Source organism: Aotus nancymaae, unplaced genomic scaffold (genome assembly GCF_030222135.1).
Source record: "Aotus nancymaae isolate 86718 unplaced genomic scaffold, 86718_ANA_hifiasm-v0.15.2.pri h1tg000032l_0, whole genome shotgun sequence".
In the NCBI taxonomy this organism is placed as follows: domain Eukaryota; kingdom Metazoa; phylum Chordata; class Mammalia; order Primates; family Aotidae; genus Aotus; species Aotus nancymaae.
The window spans coordinates 16,405,997-16,432,620 of NW_026988445.1; the positions used below are offsets into that span (position 1 = coordinate 16,405,997).

The following is a 26,624-nucleotide window of genomic DNA, read 5'->3' on the forward strand; positions in this document are numbered from 1 at the left end:
CTCCCTCTGCCCAGTCATGCCATCTTCAATCCCCTAGGTATGGCTGCTGAGCATACTTGCAGAAAGTCTTCAGCATAAAATCTGGCTCTGAGTCTTTTTCCAGAGAACCCAATCTAGGGCCATTTACTGGTACCAGAAGTGGCCCTAGAAGTAGCCTCTAATTTAGAGTCATTTGAGGGGTATGTTGGGACAGGATCACTTGCTGGGCAGTTGGCCTAAGGATCTCATTACCAGTGGTAGGAGGTGATGCTGTAGGGGTGCAGCTGCTATAATGTTCCACCAGTGATGGATTGGGTTGGCTTTCCAGTAGAAGGGATCACATGGACTGATGCAGTATCTCTGAGGCTTGAGAGAATGAAGACAATCATAGTAAGAGGACTATGGACGTGGGTGGTTGATGCCAAGTGCTCTTAATTTATTGATGAGAGATAAGGTCAATCAGAGCAATTAACCACCAATTCAAGGCAATATTGAAAGTCAAAAGGTTTATCTGCAGCTTTAAAGGAAAACTTGATCTCTTACAACTGGAGGGCAGAGAGAAGGCCCGGGTCCGGACTTAATCCTAAGAGTAGAGGAGTTTCTGGGATAGTTGAACTCCCCACCCCACTAGGTCTCCTATGCCCTGGTCAAGGCCTTCACAAGGAAGGAATAGAACCCTGTAATTTGGAACAGCAGTGTCTGGATATAGGTATTTGAGAACATTGAGTCCCCAGATTCTCCCGAACCAGCTGGTCCTTTAGAATTGGCCCATTTCCCCTCGTTAGAAGATGGCTCTACCCCTTGCTCAAAGATGATGCAGGAGCCTCATCTTTGAGGCTCTCATAAAATGCCAGGAAGGCTGGCATTTTATGAGACACAGTTTGCTTCCCTCACGGTCTACCCCACCTCCCATCTGGCAAATTATAAAAGTCAAATCTCTGTGCAGGCCTATTGATGGGGTATTGGGCTTACTAAGAAAATAGAGGGACCAAGGAGCTGCAGAATCTGGCTAACATTTACGTGCAGGAGCTGGGAGAATACGCATTGAATGGAATCTTGAAGGTGCTAAATCTAGGGAAGCAGGAGATACAGTTGAATGAAAGATGGTTTGTTAGTATAAGGAGCTTCTTCCATGATAAAAGATTTAGCACTGTGGCAAGGGCTAATATGCTGGAAAACAGGGCTAATAAGATCTTAGGCTTTCAAGATCTTGGAAAAAGTGATGCCTCACATTAAGTGAAATAGAAATATCGTAACTTTCTTGGCAGATAGAAGAGAAAAGCCTCAAAGACTCAGAGAAGTGGGCATCCTAAAATGGATCAAGGCCAAGAATGAGAGGCGAGAAATCCACCAGCTGACTCTGTGGGAGGGCCCGGAGGACGTTTGTTTACCAAAGCCAGAAGGAACGCACTGGTGAAGATCCCAGCTTTGCCGAGAAGCTCAGTGGAAGATGTCCTCTGTCAGCCAGGGATGATAATCGCAACAGGAGTGACAGGTTCCTGAAATAATAGAGGTCAGAGGGTGATAATTAAATATCAGAAGCCAGCTGGGCACAATTATCACAATAAGGAGCAAGGCTGAGTGACAGCACAGGGAAGCTGGTCTGCAGAGAGGTAAAGAGATAGTTCATAAAACATGTTCTTCCTAGAGGCAAGACCAATGGGCACCCGAAAAGGATGTTGCTTAAGGTATAAAGTCCAAAGAAATTAAGGAAGGATGATCAGAAGACTGACAGCAGGCCTCCCAATATAAAGGCAAAGTTCCTTGCCTGGTTTTTGAACCTCAGCCACTTCTTAGAAATGGAACCCAGCAACTCAAGAGATCAAGTCCCTGTGAGGAAGGGCCGTGCAATAATGCAGCAGGTGCACTGAATAGTAAATTCCTGGGTATATTAGTCAGTGTTCTTCAGAGAAACAGAACCAATAATATACTATATATATGGCATCATATTATATGATATATATACTACATATCATATATATAGTGTATTATTGTTTTGGTATATATTATTATTATATTTCTCTGAGGAAGCCTGAGTAATACATCCAGGAATTTACTATTTATCTAGGAAATTTCTAGCTCACTAGCTAAAGAGAGAGAGTGTCCGGCAAGTCTGAAATCAATAGGGTGGTCCAGCAGCCTGAAAATTCAGGAGAGTTGGCGTTGCAGTCTTGACTCTGAATTTCACAGGGCAGCAGGCTGAAAACCTGGCAGGGTTTCTATGTTCACAATCTTAAGGAAAATTTCTTTGGGAAACCTTCATCTTTACTCTTAAGGCCTTCAGCTGATTGGATAAGGCCTACCCACAAATGAAAGTAATCTGCTTCACTCAAGTCTAATAGAATGTTGATTAATCTGGAAAATAAATACTCTCACAGCAACATCCAGGCTGGTGTTTAAAGAAACATCTAGGCACCATAGCCAGCCTAGCCATGTTGATGTATGGAATTAACCAGCATACTTACTTAACCTTCCCCCAATGGGATCTATTGCCATTTATTCAGGTAACCATTGTAACCGTTGGCATAACGTTAATTAGACCAGATGAACAAATTATTGCATCTCATACCTGCAATTGAGAAAGTACAGGCAGGGCATAGTGGTTCATGCCTAACACTTTTGGAGGCTGGGGCAGGAGGATCATGTGAGGCCAGGAGTTAGAAACTAGCCTGGTCAAAATAGAAAGACCCATCTCTACAAAAGAAAAATTAAGAAAAAAAATAGCCAGGCATGGTGATGCATGCCTATAGTCCCAGCTACTCAGGAGGTTGAGGCAGAGAATTGCCTGAGCCCAGGAATTTGGCTGCAGTGATCCATGACTGCACCACTGCATTCCAGCCTGGCCTTTCCAGCAAGACCCTGTCGAAAAGAAAAGAAAAAAGAGCCATGTCTGATAGGCCTCTGTGCATTCTGGAAGCCGCATATTGCACCATTAGGAAGGTGCTCTGATGCATTCACTGGGTACTATGGAAGGCTCCAGGGTCTGAGGGGACCCAGAGTGGAGCAGGGCTCTGCAGCAGATCCAGGTGGCAATGCATGCAGCCCTGCTGCTTGGGCCACTTGATTCAATTACTAATGTTATCTGTGGTGGGGAGAAATGCTTTGTGGTGTTTATGGCAGGCCTCAGTAGGAGAATCACAAAGTAGACAGCTAGAATTCTGGAGCAAGGCCAGGCCACCTGTAGCAGAGAACACCACATCATTTCATAGCTGGCCAGCTGGATTCTTTTTGCCCACTACCCAGACGGCCAATGCACTGAGAATAGCAAAGAAAGAGTTTAATTATCGCAGAGCTGGCCAGACACCTGTAATCCAAGTATTTTGGGAAGCAAAGGTGGATGGATCAGTTCAAGTCAGGAGTTCTAGACCAGCCTGGTCAACATGGTGAAACCCTGTCTCTCAAAAAATACAAAAATTAGCTGGGTGTGATGGCACACACCTGTAATCCCAGCTACTTGGAAGGCTGAGGCATGAGAATCACTTGAACCAGGGAGGTGACTGCAGTGAGCTAAGATTGCACACACACAAAATAATAATAAAATAGATCCCAGACTGGAAACCAGGAGACTCAGTTCTGATCCCAGGGCCATGTAGCCTTGGACAAATCTCTCAAAGAGACTGTACCTCAGTTTCCTCTTCTGTAACATTATACCAACTGATGATATGAGCTTCCTGTGTGCCAGGTGCAGTATCTGGGTTATCTTATATACTACAACAATGTGATGTGCATAGGATAAAGACAGCTGGGTTAGAGAATGTCACTGATCTGAGGTCACACACAGTGGTGAAGCTGGGATGAGAGTGTGCATCGTCCACCCCTGGAGCCTGCGCTTAGCTCTGTTGTCCCAGGTTCTCCAACTGCACCCTCTCAGTAGCTCTTCATAGCCAAAGGCCTTAACTGTTTCTCCCAGGCCAGCATGCACCTGCCCTGGCTTCAGACTTTTCTCTGCTCCCTGGCTCTTGCCTAAGAGCCACACATTTGTCTGATGCTTCACCAGAATGCCTTGAGTCCAAAGAGCGTTTGGGACTTTGAGCGAATCACTGGGTCTGGGCATCCCTCCATAAGTCTTAAAGCATGAAAGAGGTTGTGTCTAAGATGGGTTTTGGTGCTCCCATGGGTAACAGAGCAGCAGAGTGTTCAGAATCATCGACTCCTTGCACTAGAGGGAATGTTTAGTTGTGATTTAGTTATTTCCCCTGGCTCCATCTGTTTCAATCAGATGGACATCTACCCAGGGAAGAATATTGGGATTTTCTGGGTTTGGAGGAGGGCTAGATAATTGGAACAGTAGCAGGTAGCTTTCTCGCTCTCAGCCCGGCAGGTGGCAGGTACACAGAGGAGACAGCTGGTGGCACCGAGGAGCTGTCCGGGAGGCCTGTTTTTGGAAGACTCATTGGGAGAGCAACCTCATGAGTCTGTGAGAGGACTTTTCTCCTTGGAAAATATTCTTTAATGTCTCAATGTTCCATTTTCCTGGGAATGGAGCGGCTGCTGCCTTTCAGAGGAGCTATAAATAGTCCTAGCCAGTTTGATTAAATAATGCCACAGAATGAGGGTGAGGAGGGCCAGGTGTTCTGGGAAACCTGTGCAGCTGCCAATAATTGGACTAAAAGATGCAGAGGCCCCAGCTTGGCTGGCAGCATGAACACAGCATAGGGGGAGAAGAGGGCTTCCCAGGCTCAGCTCCCCAAAAGCCAATGGATATCGGGGAGAGGGCTGGGTTGATGCTCCCAGGAGGAAATTCCAATGGAGCCAAGCACTCTGGGATTTGAGTGGCCTCTCTGCTCAAGTGAAAGTGCCAGGCTCAGAAGAGGACCCTGATGGAGCGCACACAGCCTGGCTGGAGGTGCCCGGAGCAGCTGCATTCATAGCTGCTGTCGGAATGCTCTGCTCTGAGCAGGGAAACGGCAGTAGGTGCGTGAGCTCCACACTTTCCCCACTGGGCTGCCGTGTTCTCATGGGCCTCGGTCAGCATTGCCCTTAGCCCTCCAAGTGGTTCATCCAGAGCCATATTTTTGGGCATTTTAAGGCATGGGGGAGGAGTGCTTTCTTGGCAAAGATAAGCAGAATGCAAGAAATAAATAGCTCCCCATGTGCACATAATTATACTGAGGCTCCGTGATTACTTGGGATCCTGACTTGGAATAAAGTCAACAATTCAGCAGTCTCCCAAAGACTTTGTCCAGCTCCACCTCCCTTGTTTTCGAACCTGTGATTCTATTACCATCAGGACACCAAAGTTTTCACCTTTTTCTCCTTCATGATTTGGAGGAGACTTGCTTTGGAAAGCTGGTCTTCCAATCTGAGATGGCCTCAGCCCAGGGGATGTACCAGAAGCCATGTGTCTGGAGGACGTAAGGGGAGTCGTGTTCCCCCGCTTCTTGCTGGATCTCCTTCCACTGCTCCCTCGAAGGGTAAATCCAGGAATGGTCTTCCCTGTGGGCAGATGTGGGGCGCAAAGTAACCCAATTCCTCAGCCCTGAAAGAGAAATGCAGTAGGTATTGTGCTGCTGGCAGCATTTTCCAGGACATATTTGTATTTTTGCTTCTGTTTCCACAGAATGCCCATCCTGGACGTTTGGCCATCTGTGGGGAAAAGAGGCATTTGATTTTCTGCAGATGTCAACTCTTGTAAAAGTCACTGTTCCTCATCCTTCAACAGCGCAGCCACACTTATCATTCCAGGCCCCATTTAAAATCAGAAAACCTGAGTGGGCACAGGAACAAGCTCAGGATTTAAACTGCTTGTTGCTGCTGTAATGTGTGAATAGTGCATCTTTAGTGTAGATTCTAAAACAAAGCTTGGGGAGCAACCCTGGTGACAGTGGTCACAGGCAGAGTCTGCTGTATCTGTCCCCCAAACTTACGCCTTCCTCTACACAGAGCCAGCACCAGCAAAGGGTGCTTGTGAATCAGGATGTTCCTAAGCTGGGAGAAGAGAAACCAGAGTGTCTTTGCGTTTGAATGAATCATCCTATTTCACGTGTCATCCTGTTGATTGTTGACGTCTTCCTTGTGCCATTTTCCAACAGGATCTGGGAAAATGGTGCATTCTAATCAGTGGGCCTGGGATTTCTTTTTTTTTTTCAATACATAACTCTTATATTTAAAATGCAAATTATAAATATACATATTTAATTGTACTTGTGCAAATAATTCTATAGAGAGTGAAAGGGAATGTTTCACCTTTGTACCTTGTTTTAATGAGAAATTTCTGGTAAAATTCCATGTTAACTAATGAATGACGTCAGTTTCAAAATATGCTAAATGCATTCAGTTTCCGGTGGCTCTGGGCACACATTGTATGCTAGGACCTGGTGAGCTTGAGGACTGAAAGAATTTCTTGGCCTGCTTGTCTGGAAAGTGCAGTGGTTCCTTGTAGATCTTTTATCTTCATTATTTTCAAAATTTCTTCTGGGTTGTTTTCTTTAATGGTAACTAAATAGAATAATCCTTTTGGTGAAAGGAGATCTGAAACCAGGGGAAAAAGCCTGTCCATGACTTCCCGACCATTTCTGCCACCAGCCCAAGCTGCCTCTATTCCATGACTTCCTACCTCTTCAGGCAGAGTCCCTACAGAGTGGGGATTAAACACCAGAAGATCAACTTTTTCCTTCAATCTTGGTAGCAAGCCTTTGACCAAATCTATAATAACTGGTTGAATGTGGACTCTGTTACAGCATGCTGTCTCTAGGGTACAAGCCGCTGCCTCAGGGTTGATATCAGTGCACATGTACAAAGCCTGAGGACCTATCACAGAGGCTAGGAATGCAGATACTACACCAGACCCTGTTCCTACTTCCAGGCATATTTCCACTCCCACCAGCTCGGCAGCCGCTGCCTCGAGCATGTCCAAAAGCAGGAGCGTGTCCTCCGCGGGCTCGTACACGTCACTGAAGGCGCCGCGGCCCACGTGTCCGTGCAATGGCGTGGGGAAGCTCAGGGTTGCCATCTTCCTGCAGTGCGTCCTATGAGCTTGCCGGCCTGGGATTTCTTTAATCAGAATGAGCATCTTTCAGGAGGATGGCTGAGGGTGAAGCTACCTCTAGAGAAATCACAGAGGGACTTACTGGCTAAGTCCATGCTAAGGTATGATACCAGATTCTTCTGGCAGAATTTGATGGGTCAGATAAAAATAATAGGAGATTGTGACATAATACATAATAAGAAATATATATGCATATATATATGTGTATATATATATTCATGTATATATTCCTATATGTATATATGAATATATATATGAATCTCAGCACTTTGGGAGGCCAAGAGGAAGATTGCTTGAGGCCAGGAGTAGTTCAAGACCAGCCTGAGCAACAAGCAAAATCCCGTCTTTCTCTACATATATGAAAGAAGAAATAAATATATATTTGGCTTTTGCCCCAGTATTGGTACAGAGCTTCTAAGAAACCCTTATAATTTCCTGAGTGATAGAGGTTCTGGGAGCATCAGGCACATCCAAGCAGTGCCAATGCTAGCAAGATCACTTGGTCCTGAGCAGGGCAATACTGACTTTCACCAAATGCCCAGACAACAGCAGGGCAGCACACAGTGGACTCCAAGGAGGCACACACCTCTTGCCCTGATCCTGTTGCTCTCTGTGTCTGAGTCCATCCTTCCTTCCAGTCCTTTTTCTGCCACTGCTCCTCTTGAAGGAGAACTCTACTACTCCGGCCAAATCTATGCAGTTTTCAGCAGTTGCACACATCCCACTGTACTGTGGCTTCCTCTTTGTCCACGCTCACTCTGGTTGAAATCCCTTTTCTTTCTACCTCTACCTATGTGAATGCCACTTTCCTTCCAAGACCCAACTTGAGCGTCGTTTGACTTACTCATTGTATTGACTTCCATTTCTTCTGCCTTCATTGAGTTCTTAATTTCTGCCAAGAGCTTTGCATATATTCATTCTAGTCCTTTCAACAATCCCATAAGACACAGATTATGATTTCCACTTTATGAATGAGAAAACTGAGTTCAGAGAAGTAAAATAACTTGTCCAAGAACACACATAACTGACAAAGCTGGTACTCAACTACAAGAATGAATTAATAGATTAATAAGAGCTTGCATTACCAAGAAGCAAATAAAAAGATACTCAACATATCCATCAGGGAAATGCAAATCAAAACCACAATGAGAAACCACTCACACTCACTAAAATGGCTCACATAAAAAACACAGACAAGAACGATTGTTGGCGAGGAAGTGGACAAATTAGAACTGTTATACATTGCTTATGGGAGTGCAAGAGTACAGTCATTTGGAAAACAGTCTGACTATTCCTAAAAAAAAAAAGTTAAACTTAGAATTGCCATATAACCCAGCAATTTCACTTCTAGATATACACCCAAGAATTGAAAACACATGTTCACACAAAACTTGTACCTGAATGGTCAAAGCAGTATTATTCATAATTGCCAAGAGGTAGAAAAGAGCCAGATGTCCATCATCAGCTGATGACTAGCTAAACAAAATGGGCCATATCTACGTATGGAATAATATTCAGCCATAAAAATGAATGAAGCACTGACACGTGCTACCGTGTTTTTCATTTAGCTAAGGTTTCTAAAAATAAGAAAATGTCTGTGCTATTGCTAATATGACATGCTGTACCTGGATAAATTTCTCTGGGAACATTGAGACTCAAATACGCAAAATAATAAAACAGGCCACGTGATTACAACAGGTCTCATCTAATTCACCGTAGTCATTTGCTTTACTCAATTGGTTGCCTTTAAGCCTAGATTCATTCCTCAAAACTGTTATGTAAACTGAGGTTATCATATTACTATTACTTTTGATGAACTCTAGAAACCTTAGCTAAAATGAAGAAATACAAAGACGACTACATATTGTGTTGTTAGGATTTAAACAACAGAGAGAGACTCGCTAAAATTAAATGATATTTATTTCAGAGTAAGCGTTGAATAGGAATCCAGTAGGCATATTTGGGAAGGTAAAGGAAGACAAGTGTTTTAAAAGAAAATGAAGAGGATTATACAAGTTATTTTGAAATAATTATCCTTGGCTACAAGGATCTGAACAAGGGTAGCACACGGCCAAGGTTGGACAGGCAGTAGCTGGACAGATGCCATCGCAGCAGCACTTTGTTGTGTAAGATTGTGGTGGCCCTTTTGCAAGGTTGCAGTTTTTGCAGTCTTTTGTGATGGTTCTTGTTACCAGATAGACATGCGTGAGTTTTTTTCCTTTAGGGTCTTCACCGGCTCTATTTGTCAGGATTTTCAGACAAGTGACTTCATTCTGATTTTCAGAACTTTTACATTTCCCCTTTTTGATTGAGATCTTTCTCTGAAAGCATGGCTAATCAATAATCCTGTAGTTTAGGTTTTGGTTATATATTGGTGTCAGAATGGACCTGACACGGGTTGGTCTGGTCCCACATTGGAGGGATCGACAACTAGGAGTCAGTGTCGAAACCCTTATAGCCACATTTGAGCCACAGGGAATTTCTCAGAGTGGCTTTCAGGGTAAGTCTACCTGCAGACCATTGTTATGTTTAATTTTGTCTGTTCCCTAAACATTGATTATCATCTCAAAGTGCTGGGCCAGCATTCTGTTGTTAGGATTTGGATTGTAGAACTTTGACAAGCAACGGTACAAAGTTTAAAAAAAGAGAAAGGAAAAGAAAATACAAAGTAAAAGTAATAGTAATATGATAAAATCAGTTTATATAACAGTTTCGAGGCAATGAATCTAGGCTTAAAGACAACCAGTTGAGTAAATCAAATGACTATGATGAATTAGATGAGACCTGTTGTAACGATGTGGCCTGTTTTATTATTTTGTGTATTTGAGTCTCAGTGTTCTCAGAGAAGGTATCCAGCTACAGAATGTAATTTTAGCAACAGCACAGACATTTCCTTGTTTAACCAATAGATACTACAGAGTATTTCTATCATCTAGTATCTCATGCCTGGGTTGAATTAAAACAGAATGAGCAATAGATTTATTGGGGATATTGTTAATGTTACTCACTGGGTAGACTAAAATATTTTTTAGGTCAGATTCTGCCAAGTTACCCCCAGTAGTATCTGTGAAGCTTTAATTACATGATTATCCTGCCAAGTGAAAGAGGTAGGCATAAATGAGAAAAAAACTAAGAGGAGCTGCAGTGTCTTTATGGTGAGGGCTCTTATTTTGTCATTTTGGGAAAAGCTGTCCACAGCATGAAGCCAGAACGTTATGTCCTGGATTGCAGCTGGAAAGTCTTTGGTTATGGCATCAAGTGGTCTGGTGAACTTTCTGGAACTTTCTGTGTAGCCCATCCTTCAGACATGCAACTTGTCCCTTAAAATTTAATTTCAGTTTATAAGGCTTCAGAAACAGAGAGGTTTCCATTTTTAGTAATTCCATGGGAAAAAAGTGAATTGGAAGAAATCTGAAGCATTCCGGATTTAGCCTGGTCTCTAGGTCGGGAATAAAAACTTGAAAATAATGCGCAGGACTAACAGGTGTATTATATACATTTTTGGAAACATAATTTTTTTCTTTATAGTTTTTTTCCCCATTTTGCCAAAGATAATCAGAGTGAGTGTTTATCAAATTTTGATAAATCAAAATTTGTTTGTAAAATAAGTTTAGTTTCATTGATTTTTGTCTGATCATTTACATAAGTGCAACAAGGATAGTAATTGATGCATAGGAATCTCAGTTTTTTTTTTTTTTTTTTTTGAGACAGAGTTTCGCTCTTTACCCAGGCTGGAGTGCAATGGCGCGATCTCGGCTGACCACAACTTCTGCTTCCTGGGTTCAGGCAATTCTCCTGCCTCAGCCTCCTGAGTAGCTGGGATTACAGGCACGCGCCACCATGCCCAGCTAATTTTTTGTATTTTTAGTAGAGACGGGGTTTCACCATGTTGACCAGGATGGTCTCGATCTCTTGACCTTGTGATCCACCCGCCTTGGCCTCCCAAAGTGCTGGGATTACAGGGGTGAGCCACCACACCCGGCCCAGAATCTCAGATTTTAAAACCTCTTGAGGCTAGGAAGCCAATCCAAGGCAGACTTCAGATTTCACCTTAGTACTTATAAACAATTTAACTATGACCTCCCAGTCCAAACTGTGGTAATATAACAAATCTTTACGGTTGTATCCTGTTATAAATACAGCACATCCTTGTTGAATTTATGCAAACAATTATGTTGTCATAAAAAATAAAAATACTGCTCTTTCCCTAAGCGGCCTGAGGTGAGTGGTTCTCCTGTGTTGCTCCAAGTGCTCAATCCTCCTGCCATTGCCGCCATCTTGGCCTCAGGAGCGGCGGCCTCCAGGACCTGGTAATCTGTGAAAATGGTTCGCTATTCACTTGATCTGGAGAACCCCACAAAGTCATGCAAATCAAGAGGTTCCAATCTTCGTGTTCACTTTAAGAACACACGTGAAACTGCCCAGGCCATCAAGGGTATGCATATACGAAAAGCCACGAAGTATCTGAAAGATGTCACTTTACAGAAACAGTGCGTACCATTCCGACGTTACAATGGTGGAGTTGGCAGGTGTGCCCAGGCCAAGCAGTGGGGCTGGACACAAGGTCGGTGGCCCAAAAAGAGTGCTGAATTTTTGCTGCACATGCTTAAAAATGCAGAGAGTAATGTTGAACTTAAGGGTTTAGATGTAGATTCTCTGGTCATTGAGCATATTTAAGTGAACAAAGCACCCAAGATGCGCCGCCAGACCTACAGGGCTCATGGTCGAATTAACCCATACATGAGTTCTCCCTGCCACATTGAGATGATCCTTACTGAAAAGGAACAGATTGTTCCTAAACCAGAAGAGGAGGTTGCCCAGAAGAAGAAGATATCCCAGAAGAAACTGAAGAAACAGAAACTTATGGCACGGGAGCAAATTCAGCCTTAAAATAAATGCAACTAAAAGGAAAAAAAATAAAAAATAAAAAAATAAAAATACTCATGAATAGCTTCCAAATTTTGGAGGTATCAAGTAGGGGGAAAAAGTAAATATTTACCCTTTTGTTTATAAAAGTTACTTGACCAAATTACTGTAAACTATAGACAGCTTAAGAGAAAAAGTTTCCTTAAGTTTGGAAAACAAAACATTTAAGCAGAGAACCAACAATGTTTCAAATAAAAGTTCCAGGAACATTTTCTTTATTATTTATTCAATTTTATATAATTAGTTTTTGTTCTCTTTGATCTTGATGAGTAGTTTTATGAACTACCAGTTTTATTAGAGTTCAGAAATATTTAGTCCATTGATATAAAAGTTATCAGGAACCTGTATTAAGAGTACTTGTTAATTAGAGTCTTTTCCATGAAAAGCGATTTTGGACTATAGCTGATTATAAATACTTCCAGAGAAAAATCAAAACAATAACGGTGGATGACAAAATCTTAGGTTAGTCATGTTTAAAAATCTAACATGAGGTCCCAATTGCTGAGGAAACTAGTTATGTCTATTGCATTCAGGATAACCAGAATCATGGCCGACAGTATCACATCAGGACCATCACACATTTGTAAATTTCATGTAGTCTTTGGAATACTCACATCAGCTTTTCATTGTCCATCCTGCACCTACTATTCTGAATGTTTTGCTCCCAGAAGATTTTCAGAAATGAACAGGGAGAAAAAAAATGTAAAAAAAGACAAATTATTTACAGACATGAAAAACCAAATCAAAATGAAATAAAAATAATAGTTTTCACAAAACTTTTAAGCCAGGCACACAGATCAAAGAAAATGTTAAACCAGGCCAGAAGACAAAAAAAATAAGTAAATTTACAAGAAAAGACATGACTCACAGACAGAATGTAAAATTTTATAGAAACCAAAGTGCTCAAACTAGAAAGACACTCATATTTATATCAGAAAGGGCTTGCCAGAAAAGACTTCTATAGTCCCAAAAGAAATGCAAGATTTTTAAATTTAAGGTAGCTTTATAACCAAAACAGATACCAAATAAAGTCAAAAGAGCTCACCAAAAAGAGGAGTCCAGGAATCTGAGAGGAGATTCACCAGGGCAGAAAAGGTGAGTCATGGAGGTAGAGCTCAAAAGGGCTCAGTGCAGGCAGTTCACTCTATTTCAGGGGTTGCCAAGCTGTCCAAGGTGAACCAGCTTCAGTCTCACTTCTGACACCAAATTGTGTCAAAACCTAAATAACAGACACACACAGAGAGAGACTCTGAAAAATAAAATATATTTGTTTGGGAGTAAGCATTGCAATGGGAATATGACAGACATATTTGGGGAGATAAAGGAAGACAAGGGTTTTTAAAGAAAAAACTGCAGAGGATTATATAATTTACTTTGAAATCATTATTTTAGGCTACAAGGATCAATAACAAGGGTGGTGCCAGTTCAAGGTTGGATAGGCAGTTTCTAGGAAGATGTCCTTCAAGAAATGCTTTTTATGTGTAAAGCTGTGGTGGCCTTTGTGCAAGGTTGTGGTTTTTGTAGAGTCTTTTGTGATAGTTATTACTATCAGGTATGTGTGTGAGAACCTGCTCTTCCTGGACATCCCTGACTCTATTCCTGAGGGTTTTGATACAAGTGATTCCACTTTGATTTGACAACTTTGACAATATGATTCTATTTATATGAAATGTCCAGAGTAAGCACCCCTCTATATAGAAAAAGTAGACTTAGGCTGCCAGGAGCTGGGGAGAGGAACAAATGGGGAGTGAGTTGGATTGGGTGTGGGATTTCTCTTGGGAGTGAAGGAAATGTTTTGAATTAGATAGTGGTGATGGTTGTTGTACAGCTTCGTAAATATACTAAACACCACTAAATTGGTCACTTTAAAATGATTGATTTTGTGATATATAAATTTTATCTCAGTGAAAAATAGAGTCTATGCTACTTGGATTCACTGAATTATTCATCAAGCATTTATTAAACAACTATTATATATCTAGAATAGTTTTGCCAAGATCAAGCACCTAGCAGGCACTCTAAAATATTTGTTGATCCATTGATTGGGTGGCCATGCTTAGCCCTGGGGGTATAAAGAGATGATTGAGATGCAATTTATTAAGAAACCAAACCAACAAAATGGAGTACAAATCATAATATTCCATTTATATCAAATTCTATAAAATGAAAACAACTATAGTGACACAAAGCAGATCAGCAGTTGTCTTGGGATGGGAGAACAGTCAGGGAGGGGTATAAGGGAGAGATTACAAAGAGGCACAGGAAACTTTTAAGAATATAGATATGCTCATTTATCTTGACTGTGATGGCTCCATGGGGATATGTGTGTGTGTGTTTATGTCAAAATTTATCAAAATGTTCATTTAAAATACAGTTATTCCTCAATACCATGGGGGTTGGTACTAGGACCTCCTGTGGATACTAAAATCTGCAGATGCTTAAGTCTCCCTTATAAAATGGCATAGTATTTGCATAGTATGTGCATATACCTATGCATATACCTATGCACATCCTTTGGTATACTTTAAATCATCTCTAGATTACTTATAATAGTTAATGCAATGTTAACACAATATAAATAGTTGTTATACTGTATTATTTTTAAATTTGTATTGTTATTTATTTAAAAATATTTTTGATCCCTGGTTGGTTGAATCCAGGGATGCAAAGCCCAGAGGGCCAACCATACATGCAGTTCATTGTATGTCAATTACACCTCCATAAAGCTTTAAAAAAAATAAAAGATGTGACTTCTCCAGGAATTTATAATATGGTACAAGTGACAGCTGTGCACTGTCCCCCTGCAACCCTCAAATCCCTACCAGACCTTGAATTGCCTCTACTCCAATATCCTAACTTCCACCATCTCCCCTTGTGTTAGTTTGCAAGGACTGCCATAACAAGGTACCACAAACTGGGTGGATTAAAGAACAGAAATGTATTTTCTCACAGTTCTGGGACTAGAAGTCCAAGATCAAGGTGTCTGCAGGCTCAGTTTCTCCAGAGGCCTCTCTCCTTGGCTTGCAGACGGCCGTCTTCTCCCGTGTCCTCACATGGTCCTCCCTCTGACTGTGTCTGTGTCTTCATCTCTTCTTGTAAGGACACCAGCTGTGTCGGGTTAGGACCCACCCATACAACCTCATTTTAACTTAACTACCTCTTTAAAGACCCTGTGTCCAAATACAGTCACACGCTGAGGTCAGGGGGTTAGGATTTCAGCATGTGAATTTCGGAGGACCTTCTCACACTCTAATCTTCCCATCCTTGCAACCCTTTCACAAGCCTTCTTTCTATAAAGCCTGTCCTTTGGCTTCATCAAGATTTGATTCCCTCTTTACACATCGTGTTTCAGGGTGGGCAAATGCTTCAGCCACTCCTCTTGGGTAAATGGGCTCTCCAGGCCTGTTGTCCCTCTGCCTTGCCTGTCACCTCCATCACTCGACTCCAGGCAGCACTATTCCCTACGGTCCCTGTGAATTCAGCTGGGGAAAATAGAATCACTCCGTAAGTTACAGCTTAACAAACCTTTCAGGTATGACTCTCATGCACAATGGCGAGACTTCCCCAAACAACACCATGCTGTCCCAGCCTCTGCTGCTCACCTCTCCACCTCCATTCAGTGGCTGACCTCTTTTATGGAGGACAAAGGTCATCAGGGCTGGAAACCCCCAGATGTCCACTCTCCTTCAGTCTACAATGGGTCAGAAGACACCGTTAGTTCATTATTTTCTTCATGTTCTGATAGTCCCGAACATCTACTAAGTGTCAACCCAGGATAGAGTCTTCACCAAGGTAGCCTTTTCAGTCCTATCAATTACCTTGTAAAGGAAATGTGGCTACCTCCATATAACAGATTAGAAAAGAAGCGAGGGCCAGTCACAGAATGTGTCCAAGGTTTTGTGGTTAATAACCAGTGGAGACAGGATGAGGACACTACCATTTCTCCCACCATTCATTCATTCATTCATTCACATTCATTGTGGAATGGCTTCTTTGAATAAACCAGGCATTTTGAAGAAGCTGGTGGCCAAAAATGAATAAAATACAGTCCCCCCCCTCACTCAGGTCTAGCTAGGGACAGGCACACATCAAATAATGGTACTGCTGTGTGGACAGGGCCACTGATGAGAAATAGAATCCTGTGATAGGGACTCACAATGCAATAAGGCACTGAACCGGGTGCCAGTTTTAACTATTTGTCTCTGTGGACTTGGAGGGTAATGCCCGTCCATTTTTCTTTTTTTTAGTCATTAAAATTGAGTGTGGTGTTAGGCATTCAATCGATGCTTATTGAATATTTGTGGGAGCGAGTGAATAACCTTGAGCTTACCTCTCTGCCTTACTTACACTCATTTTCATTCCCCCAGTATGTGAGGGAGAAATGCAGGATTATTCATTTTCTAAATAAGGTTTGTACAGGTGTCTCAAGATGTAACACGACATTGACTTCCCAATAAAGAAAATACAAAAATAAAAACTTAAAATAAAAGTGTTTAAAATTTTACAAAGAAAGCCTCCAGTTTTGCTCCACAGTTGACAGAGGAAGACTGGAACAGATTCACTGTAAAGTAAGTCTCCTGTTACCGTAGGTGGGCGCTCACATACAGGTTGGTTCCTGTGATTGCGCCAGAGCAACAAACATGCCTGTGACGTCACTTCTAATAGGTCCTCTGTATCCTTCCTGCTTTGGGGACCGTGACAAAGAGGGATAAAACTATTATTTCAGAACTATTACTTAGGCTGGGTGTGGTGGCAAGCACCTACAATCCCAGCTGCTTGAGAGGCTGAGGTTGGAGGATCACTTGAGCCCTGAAGTTCAAGACCAGCTTGGGCAGAATAGAAAGACCTTGTATCTCAAAACAAACAAACAAAAACAGGAAAAAGAAAGTAGCTACTTCATGCAACAATATGGCTGAAACTTGAAGCATGATAAGCAAAAGAGGCTAGACACAGGATTACCTAGAGTATTATGATTCCATTTCTATGGAGTTCAAGAATAGAGAAAACTTGTCTTTGGTGATAGAAGTGAGGGAAGTGCATAGAAGCATTGACTAGAAGGGACATGGGGAAGCTTTCTGAGAAGATGGGAATGTTCTATATCTTGATCTGGGTAGTGGTACAGAGATGTTCTACCTAGGAGTAAAATCCATCCAGTTGTACATTGTACAGCACATAAATTATACAAATAATAATAGTATGTATAATATATTGTATATAATGATGGAAATCATAGTCATAATATGTAGGACTAGGAACTGGACACTGTGAGACACTTACACACACACATGCTATATTCTTGGGTCAAATATACTAGAAACTTTGCATACTATGGCTCCCTGGCATATTTGCAATCTATGAGTGTATTAAAGACTCTGAAACCTTATTTCAGAAATAAGGAAGTCCGTTCGACACACTATATCCCAAAGGCTTTTGAGCCTGAATTCTCTTTTCAGTGTACCTACCATTCTGCAGAGCGTGAGTTGGAGAAGTGCTGGCATAGAGAATTCTTCACTTCACAGTTGGAGAGATCCCCACAGCCTTTCTTCCTTTACAACTTAAAGCCCTGATAAGTATCATGCCTTTGAGGAGACTTGCATCCTCATCACACAACAAGTAACTAAATCTGGAACGTAACACATGCTGGGGCTGTGGGTATACACATCCTTGCAAGTGGTGAACAAAGTCTCTAAAACAGAACTCTGCAAGAAGCAGGTCACCATAAATACCAAGAGTGATTTTTCATGAAGTGCTCTGGAATTGTGAACTCTTCTGGAGTCTGTGTGGGGCACCCAGAGTGAAGACTTTTGTTCTGCGAATGTTGAATGAGGAACATCTTGTTATTTTAGGATTGGTCTACTGAACAGGGTGTAACTCAGAGCCTCCTAGGCTCACGCTTTCTAGAAAGAGTGCGATGTGACAGTCAAAGTCTTTAACAACTGGTATTCACGTCCCAAACAGAGGGACGCTGACCAGCTCACCATACCAGTGTGCAGAACGTCACCTCTGCATAGTGCTAACCTGCAGCCCTACTTAGAGGCTGAAAATGTGAAGCAATTTTAGATACCAGAAAGTCTTAATGCAGAGACTCCTACAACTGAAGCCGTTTGTGTGATTGACATTGTATCTCTAGAAGGCTTTACCTGAAAGAGAAGATTTTTAAAAAATGGCAAACTCATAGGCACTTTTATTTGTAACTGAAAATTATCTCACCGGTAAGTGGACTCTGACAATAATAACATGCATGACAGGAATGTTTGGTGAAATGGGGAGTGGGGAAGAAGAAATGGTGAAAATTGCTTTTTATTTTGTTTAACACCCATTTTGTTTTCTTAAAATATATTTAAAACATTCACAGGGAAATAATTGTCCTCTTTGCTCAGTTGCCTTAAAGAAGTTGCAAGTGGAAGCAGGTTAATAAAATGCTGAGGCCCGTAATTAATAAAGAAAACTTTCTCAATGCTAAAATAAGCATTATTTGGTGCTGGTGGTGGTGACGGGGGTTGGAGGGTATGCTGCAAGTGGAGGGGAGACAGTGAGCAGCCCGGTTTCAAAGCAACTGCAAAGGTGGGGGATAAAATATCTTGCACACACCATCTGCAAGCTGTGTACAGCAAGTGCTGGAATGAACCCTGGGAGCAACCCACAGATTTCCGTATGCCTTGTTGCAGAGCCAGCCCAGTGTCATAGTGACTACAAAGTGGGGATAACATATCTAATCACGGCTGATTTGATTCCTCCTTCTCCTCCCCAATGCAGCCCAATTCCGGTGAGGCGACGGGCACAGAAGGAGGAAGGATCTGGCAAGAGTAACATGGAAGCTGGGGTTGGCCTTTCAGAAACAGTGGGGAATCAGGATTCAAGGGTAAGGCAAAACAGAATTTTGCAAAGGATGATAATTATCAAAAGCACATTTTCTCTTTCTGTGTTAGTTGTTCCTCTCAAATACCTTGCACTGGCCATAGTCAGCATTCATGTTTGTGCAGTAAAGGGTTAGTGCAACAGGTCTGGGTTGTCCCAACCCTGCAGATTCCAAAGAAACTGGCCCTTGACTGCAGCTTGGGAGACAAGCTCCAAGGCCTGGAATATCCTGCCTGGTAACAGTGTCTTTGAACACCGGAGGCCTTGGCCCATGCCGGATAGTGTATGTTAACAATCCAATTTTTGGGGGGGGCCTCAGGCTATGCTCTCTCAGTGGGACTTCTGGAAGGACTGGAGATTGAATAGCTGAGATCAGCCACATGAACATTCCATGCCTACATGGCCAATTGTCAATAAAAACCCTGAACACAAGGCTTGAGGGAGCTTCCCTGACTGGCGACGCTTCATATATATGGTGCTGTATCACTGCTGGGAGAAGTAAGTGCTGTCATGTAGCTCCAGTGGGAGAGGACATCTGGAAGCTTCTGCCTGGTCTCTCCAGGACTTCCGTCCCGTGTCTTTTCCCTTTGCTGATTTGAATATGCATCCTTCCACTGTAATAAACTGTAACCATAAGCATAACCAGAGTTTCGTGAGCACTTCCGGTGAATCCCTGGGAGACTTTCTATCTGAGGGTGGTCTTTCTATGTAACCTGGTGATGGTCTTGGGGCCTTCTGGCCACAATGCTGTTCTAGCCCCAACCTATACTGTCACCTCCAGAAAGACTTCAGCGATAAATGCATTGCCATACCTCCTCTTTTGTCAAATTCTATTTCTGCGTGCTGGTCTCTGACTTCTGAGAGCTCAATGATGAGCTTCTTCCAGGACAGGGTCAGCCTTCACTAAGCCACCAGAGTGGCTATGGCCACTTTTGGCCCCCATAGCCAAGAGGTGCTAAGATAAAACACATTTTTTTGTTGTTGTTTTTGTGATCTTACACCAAAATATAATATTGTGAGACCAGAACATCCATGTCCCCAACATTTCCTCCCAGATTTGGAGGCAGATGGCTTCTACTTTGATTTTTTTACTTATACTGAAGCTCCACACACCCCCACCCAAGAAATGGCATGTAGTCCTAAGCACCAGCTGATGACTAAAGCCCAGATTGTGCTTTTACTTCTTGGCTCCCATCTTTCCCTAAAGCTGGGCCCTCTATTCCATGATGGCGAGTCATATACATCCTGATCCCCGGCCCCCAATTCAGGCTCCGACCTCGCCTGCTTCCTCAACTCTAGGTAACTGACATGGTTAAGACCAGTCTAGAATCCTGCCTCTGAAACATATTGTCCCAGGGAAGGAACAGACCAAACCTCAAAAAAGGTATTTTCCAGCTCAGTGTTATTCCTACCTTGGTCTCTACCTGCCAAAGGGCAAGGTACATCGTCCTGTGTTTCTAGAGGAAGCAGGGAGTTGCTGGACCATGCTAGGAAGCAGACAAATGTCATATCTGCTCTGACACCATGCTGAACACTTTCTCAGTTATATCCAGCTTCCTCTGTCTCTTCCCAAACTGCTCGCTTAAATCTCACTCATTTTTCAGGTCTCTGTTCATGTGTTATTTCTTTGAGGACACCTTTCCTATGTCATAGTCTAGGCAGGGGCCTTTGGACTATGGTTTGTAAAAACGTGGTCTTTTTTCCAAGCTGCTGAGCCGTGTTTGTGATTACTGGATCAATGTCTGTCCCCCTGGAGCCTGCAGCTTCAATGTGTGCTGCATCTGTCTTGCTCACCACTGTATCTCACACTTAGCACAGTGCCTGGTCAGGTGCTCAAACATATTTCTCGAATTGAGTATGAAATGTACAAAACACATCAGGACCATTTTGTATTTTGTAAAATCATTACAATGTCCCCTTCCATACACGTATGCTCAATCTTCACCATCTTTTGCCCTTGTAATTTGGTCATCTGTTCACAACCTTAAAAAGAATTAGAGAAGCGATTTGTTGCCAAGGTAACCCTCATAATTGGAAAGAAAGGCAGCTCGGAGGGACACAGACGTGAAGGCCTGGGTGGATCAGTCACGCTCCTTCCGTCTGCCTCTTCCCGACAGTGAAAGGGAACAAAGGACTAATGGCGCAAAGCAGCATGAACAACCGCAACGGAGAGCAAGCTTCTCTTTGCAAAAATGGACGAAGAAAATTCTGATATGTGCTACAACAGATGAGCCTTGAAGACGTTATCCTAAGTGAAATACACCAGACACAAAAGGGCAAATATATTCCACTTATCTGAGGGACCTAGAGGAGTCAAATGCATAGAGACGGAAAATAGAATGGTTGTTGCCCAGGGCTGGGCGAGGGGCACTGGAGAGGGAGCGTTTAATGCGTACAGTTCCAGTTTGGGAAGATGAAAAAGATTAGGAGATGAACAGTGGTGAGGGTCACACAGCCACGTGAATGCCACCAAACTTAATGCCACTGAACTACATATGTGTTGAAAACTGGCTAAAATGGAAAATTTTATGTTGTATTGATATGGTTTGGCTGTGCCCCTACTCAAATCTCATTTTGAATTGTAGTTCCCATAATCCCCACGTGTTGTGGGAGGGCAGTTCTCCGATGCTGTTCTCCTGATAGTGAGTTCTCACGAAGTCTGATGGTTTTATAAAGGGCTTTCCCCCCTTCACTCTGCATTTCTCTCCCTTGCCACCCTATGAGTAGGTGTCTTCTGCCATGATTGTAAGGTTCTTGAGGCATCATCAGGTGTGCAGAGCTGTGAGTCAATTAAACCTCTTTATAAATTACCCAGTCTCAGGTATTTCTTCATAGCGCTGTGAGAAAAGACTAATACGTATGTATGATTAACACCATAAAACAAAATTTTCAAAAGCAGATGGAGAGATCATTCCAGTTAATCAGGAATTCAAAGGAAGCAAATTGATGTTTTCCCTTCTAAACACCATAAATGAAGAATGTGAAATTTTATAAAGATACAATACGGCACATAGAAAATGGAGTACATGGAAAATGGAGCATCAGAGCCACAGTTAGGGAGTCTTCTTGTGACAAGGGGGAGGACACCTTGACCCGATTTAGCCGCAGCTGGAGACTGAATATATTTCTATTTATTTTATCTTGTCTCATGGATGTGTGAGGAAAAATTCTCTTCTTCTTTGGGAGCTTACATGTCAGTTTCATGCATGTCTACAGGTCTTATAGTGGAAAAACATCATCAGCAATTTGGAGAGTGACTTTCCGGATGGCAAGAGTAGGGGGCTGACTCTCCGCTAGGGTGTTGAGTACCTGCAATGAACCAGCAGGCACCTGGCTCTCCATTAATCCTCAAACACTCCGGAAGTGCACCCACAGCCCGTCTCAAGAAGTAAAGAAACTGAGGTTAGGAGAGAAAAACAGAAACTGTCTGGGGAGATTATATGGCTTCTAAGAGGCAGAGAGGAAACAGAAACGTATCCAATGTCAAGGAGCGTGGCTCCATCAGAAACGGAGGTGGTACACCCTAGTACATGTCTCCTCTGAGGCAGCAGAAGCCTGGTGTTACAGCTGTTGCTACCACCATGTCGACTCTACTTCCTCCTGCTGGAACGGAGACCAGCTGTAGGCACTCCCTCTGTATAGGACGCCGGTCATTCCCCTGGTTGATAATGTGGGATCTGTGTGACTTTGGAGATTTCCCGCGAGAGGGACTCAAATGCCAAGATGTCAAGCAGAGTATCCCCAGAAAACAAGAGCTCACTGGGAGAAGCTGGGAGAAAATCTCCTAAAACAAACATTTTTATGTGAAATGAAAGGTCTTGAGCTCAGATCAATGCCTCTCACCCTGCTACACTCGCTGTGCTCTGCCAAGCAATGCAGGTTGTTATGGTGTTTGAAGTGAGCTGATATTTGGAAAGGAAAAAAAACATGAAAAATTGGAGAAAAGGATTTCCTCTTTCACACATAACCTACTTTAGATTGCCTCTGTGTCACCCAAACCCTAGGTCTGATGATGCCCATTCCAACAAGTGACACCCTATAATCTCTCATACTTAGAGCCAGATTGGCCATTGCTTCTGTAAGTTGCTCCGATACCTCAAAGAGCCACGTTTCTGATTAGAGGGCTTGTGGTATCAAAGCTCTGAAAGCTGTATGTTTTCCACTATTACTGTCCAGAAATGCCTAAGCTAATGATGTTTTCACCCAAGCAGGAGAAAGGTGCTGTTAACCAATTTGACCAGACCTGGGGGGAGAGGTTGTCAAAAGAAGTCAGGCAGACAACCCTATGCAGCAGAATGAAACTAGACCCCCTATCTCTTACCATGCACAGAAATCAAATCAAAATGGCATAAAGACTTTAAGACAATAAACTATGAAATTACTAAAAGAAAACGTTGGAGAAATGTTCCAGGGCATTGTTCTGGGTAAAGATTTTTTTGGTGTAAAACCTCAAAGGCACAGACAAGTAAAACGAAAATAGACAAGTGGGATTACATCAAGCTAAAAAGCTTCTGCACAGCAAAAGAAACGATCAACAAAGTGAAGAGACAACAACCCACAGGAGGGGAGAAAATATTTGCAAACTACTCATATGACAAGGGATCAAAAATCAGAGTACATAAGGAGCTCAAATAACTTAATAGCAGTGTGTGTGTGTGTGTGTGTGTAATTTAAAAATGGGCTAAAGATCTGAAGGGACATTTCTCAAAATGCCCAACAAATATATGAAAAATGCCTACCAAAACTGATCATCAGAGAAACGTAAATTAAAATCACAATGAGATATCCTCTTACTCCAGTTAAAATGTTCTTATCCAAGAGACAGGCAATGACAGATGCTGGTGAGGATGCAGAGAAAGGGGAACCCTCCTATGCTGTTGGTGGGAATGTAAATTAGCACAGCCACTACGGAGAATGGTAAGGGAGTTCAGCAAAAAACTAAAAATAGAACTACCATTTTGTTCCCAGACCAAGCCGAGGGTCGGGCTGCCATTTCTCATGGCCCGATAATGAGATACAGATGAACCGGGGAGGAAGAGAGTTTTTATTTCTGTAACCAGTTACAGGGAGAAGGCCTGGAAATTATCAACAGACCAACTCAAAATTACAAAGTTTCCCAGAGCTTATATATCTTCTAAGCTATGTGGCCGTGTAAGTGTGCATTCATCCAAAGACGTAAGTGATTAACTTATTTTCATCTATAACGAAGGTCTGAGTCCTGAAGACTGTCCTCTGGAGCCTCAGTACATTTACTTAATCTAAATGGGTCCAGGTACTGGGGTGATTACTCTTTTCTTGTCTCCTGCTAAATTATGGAGGTTTGGGGAGTTCCTTCAGATTCCCAATAAACCTGTTTGTGGAGGCCTGAGGAGTTTCTTCAGACCCCCAGTAAAACTTGTTTAATCATGCTGCAAGGTTCAGGAAAGGCCTAGTCAAGACACTTGGTGGGCTTTTGTGACATTCCAGCCTTTGTATAAAGGTGCTGGCTTTTTTTAGCTTTTAATATTTAACTTAACCCCTCAGTCAGTACTGAAACAGCTGTCACAGAGGCCTGCGTTCGTGAAACCTGGCCTGCCACAATATGATCCAGCAATTCTACTACTGGATATTACAGCCAAAAGAAAGGAAATCAGAATATCAAAGAGACAGCTGCATTCTCACATTTATTGCAGCACTGTTCACAATAGCCAAAATGTGAAATCAACCTAGGTGCCTGTCAAGGGACAAATGGATAAAGAATATGTGGTACAGATACCCAGTGGAATACTCTTCAGTCATAAAATAATGAAATCCTGTCATTTGCAGCAACATGGATAGAACTGGGGGCCATCACGTTGAATGAAGCCAAGCACAGAAAGACAAACACTGCATGCTCTCACTCGTATGTGGGAGCTAAAAACGTGGATGTCCTAAAGATAGAGAGTACTTCGGTGGTTTCAAGAGGCCTGAAAGGGGAGAGAGGGTGATGAAGAGAAGTTGATTAACAGGTATAAAAATACAGCTAGAGAGAAGGAATAAGATCTAGTGTCTGACAGATCAGTGGGGTGACTACAGTTAATACTAATCTATTTTACGTTTCAAAATACCTAGAAGAGAATAATTCAAGTGTTCCTAGCATAAAGAAAAGAAATGTTTAAGGTGATGGATATCTCGATTTGCCCAATTTAATCTTCGCACTTTATATGAATGTATAAAATTATGATATGTACCCTGAAAAGATGTGCATCTATTATGTATCAATTTTAAGTAGGTAACTTTCTGTAATGCAGAGCCGGCCTGCCCACCAGAGGCTGAAGAGGTGTGATGGTGGCAGCTGCTGCAGCTCCTGCTGCCAGTGGCAGGAGCAAGCACAGGAAGAAGCTGGGAGAGGGGCCAGAGACCCAGAGACACGCAGGTGTGCTGCATCAGCCTGTGTGTGCGCTCCAGTGGAGTGAGTCACCAGTGAAGGACTGAGATGAATCAGGAGCTGGGGGCCAAGTCTAGGGGCACAAGGGTCTGCAGGGCCTGGTAGCATGGCTGTGGTGAGGTGGGGTGATGTGGGCTCACGCACACCTGGAAAGGTCTTGTGTTCTAATAAAATCACAAAAGTAATCGATGTTCAGTCTCAAAAATTCAAACAAAGCAGAGGCATGAGAGTGAAACTAAAGGTTTCGGGCCGGGCGCGGTGGCTCAAGCCTGTAATCCCAGCACTTTGGGAGGCCGAGGCGGGTGGATCACGAGGTCAAGAGATCGAGACCATCCTGGTCAACATGGTGAAACCCCGTCTCTACTAAAAATACAAAAAAAGTTAGCTGGGCATGGTGGCACGTGCCTGTAATCCCAGCTACTCAGGAGGCTGAGGCAGGAGAATTGCCTGAACCCAGGAGGCGGAGGTTGCGATGAGCCAAGATCACGCCATTGCACTCCAGCCTGGGTAACAAGAGCGAAATTCCTTCTCAAAAAAAAAAAAAAAAAAAAAAAGAGAGTGAAACTAAAGGTTTCTGCCCTTCCCTGCAAGCAGTTTCTCCTTCTCCCAGGGATAAACCATGAGCTATCTGCTGTCTACACTTTTTTTCTAGGAAATCTGTAGACTTCATTCCCCCAAGTCAGATGTCACATGAAATGTTACATTCCTTTTTTCCTGTGTCTTTTTTTTTGATAGTGATAAAAATACATAACTTAAAATGTAGTTTTTACCTTAAGCACACAGCTCAGTGGTGTTAAGTATAGATGCTCCTTGACTTACCATGGAGTTACTTCCTGATAAACCCATGGTAAGCTGAAAATATCGTAAGTTGGCCGGGCGCGGTGGCTCATGCCTATAATCCCAGCACTTTGGGAGGCCGAGACGGGTGGATCACGAGGTCAAGAGATTGAGACCATCCTGGTCAACAAGGTGAAACCCCGTCTCTACTAAAAATACAAAAATTAGCTGGGCATGGTGGCACGCACCTGTAGTCCCAGCTACTCGGGAGGCTGAGGCAGGAGAATTGCTTGAACCCAGAAGGCAGAGGTTGCGGTGAGCCGAGATGGTGCCATTGCACTCCAGACTGGGTAACAAGAGCGAAACTCCGTCTCAAAAAAAAGAAAATATCATAAGTTAAAGATGCATTTGATGTATCTCGACCAGTCATGTTGACTCACATCTGTAATCCCAGCACTTTGGGAGGCCAAGGAGGAAGGATCTCTTGAGCCCAGGAGTTCCAGACCAGCCTGGACAACATAGCAAGGCTCATATCTCTACAAAAAATTTAAAAATTAGCCAGGCATGGTGGCATGCACCTGTAGTCGTAGCTACTCGGAAGGCTAAGGCAGGCGGATTGCTTGAGCCCGGGAGTTTGAGCCTGCAGTGAACTGTTATTGCACCACTGCACTCCAGCCTGGGGAACAGAGA

The 26,624-nt window shown here is 42.8% G+C and overlaps 1 protein-coding gene, 1 long non-coding RNA gene and 1 pseudogene across 3 annotated transcripts; 1 reads left to right on the top strand and 2 right to left on the bottom strand.

The window, feature by feature from the left end:
• Positions 1-1,416: 1,416 nt before the first annotated feature.
• LOC135277503 (uncharacterized) lies at positions 1,417-15,684 on the bottom strand. 2 transcript variants are annotated; one of them, XR_010345108.1, is made up of 5 exons: positions 15,496-15,684; positions 14,844-15,375; positions 12,939-13,112; positions 5,227-5,458; positions 1,417-1,478 (listed from the first exon to the last, which is right to left on the bottom strand). It is a non-coding gene; the product is annotated as an uncharacterized LOC135277503 (long non-coding RNA). The 2 variants fall into 2 exon arrangements; XR_010345107.1 differs by having other exon boundaries at positions 14,844-15,684.
• LOC105722355 (methyltransferase N6AMT1) lies at positions 6,093-6,931 on the bottom strand. Its single transcript, XM_012459856.2, has one exon. The coding sequence runs from the start codon at positions 6,929-6,931 to the stop codon at positions 6,287-6,289; it is 645 nt and encodes a 214-aa protein (XP_012315279.2). The 3' UTR covers positions 6,093-6,286.
• Positions 11,255-11,899, top strand: LOC105722356 (large ribosomal subunit protein uL22-like; annotated as a pseudogene).
• Positions 15,685-26,624: the final 10,940 nt, after the last annotated feature.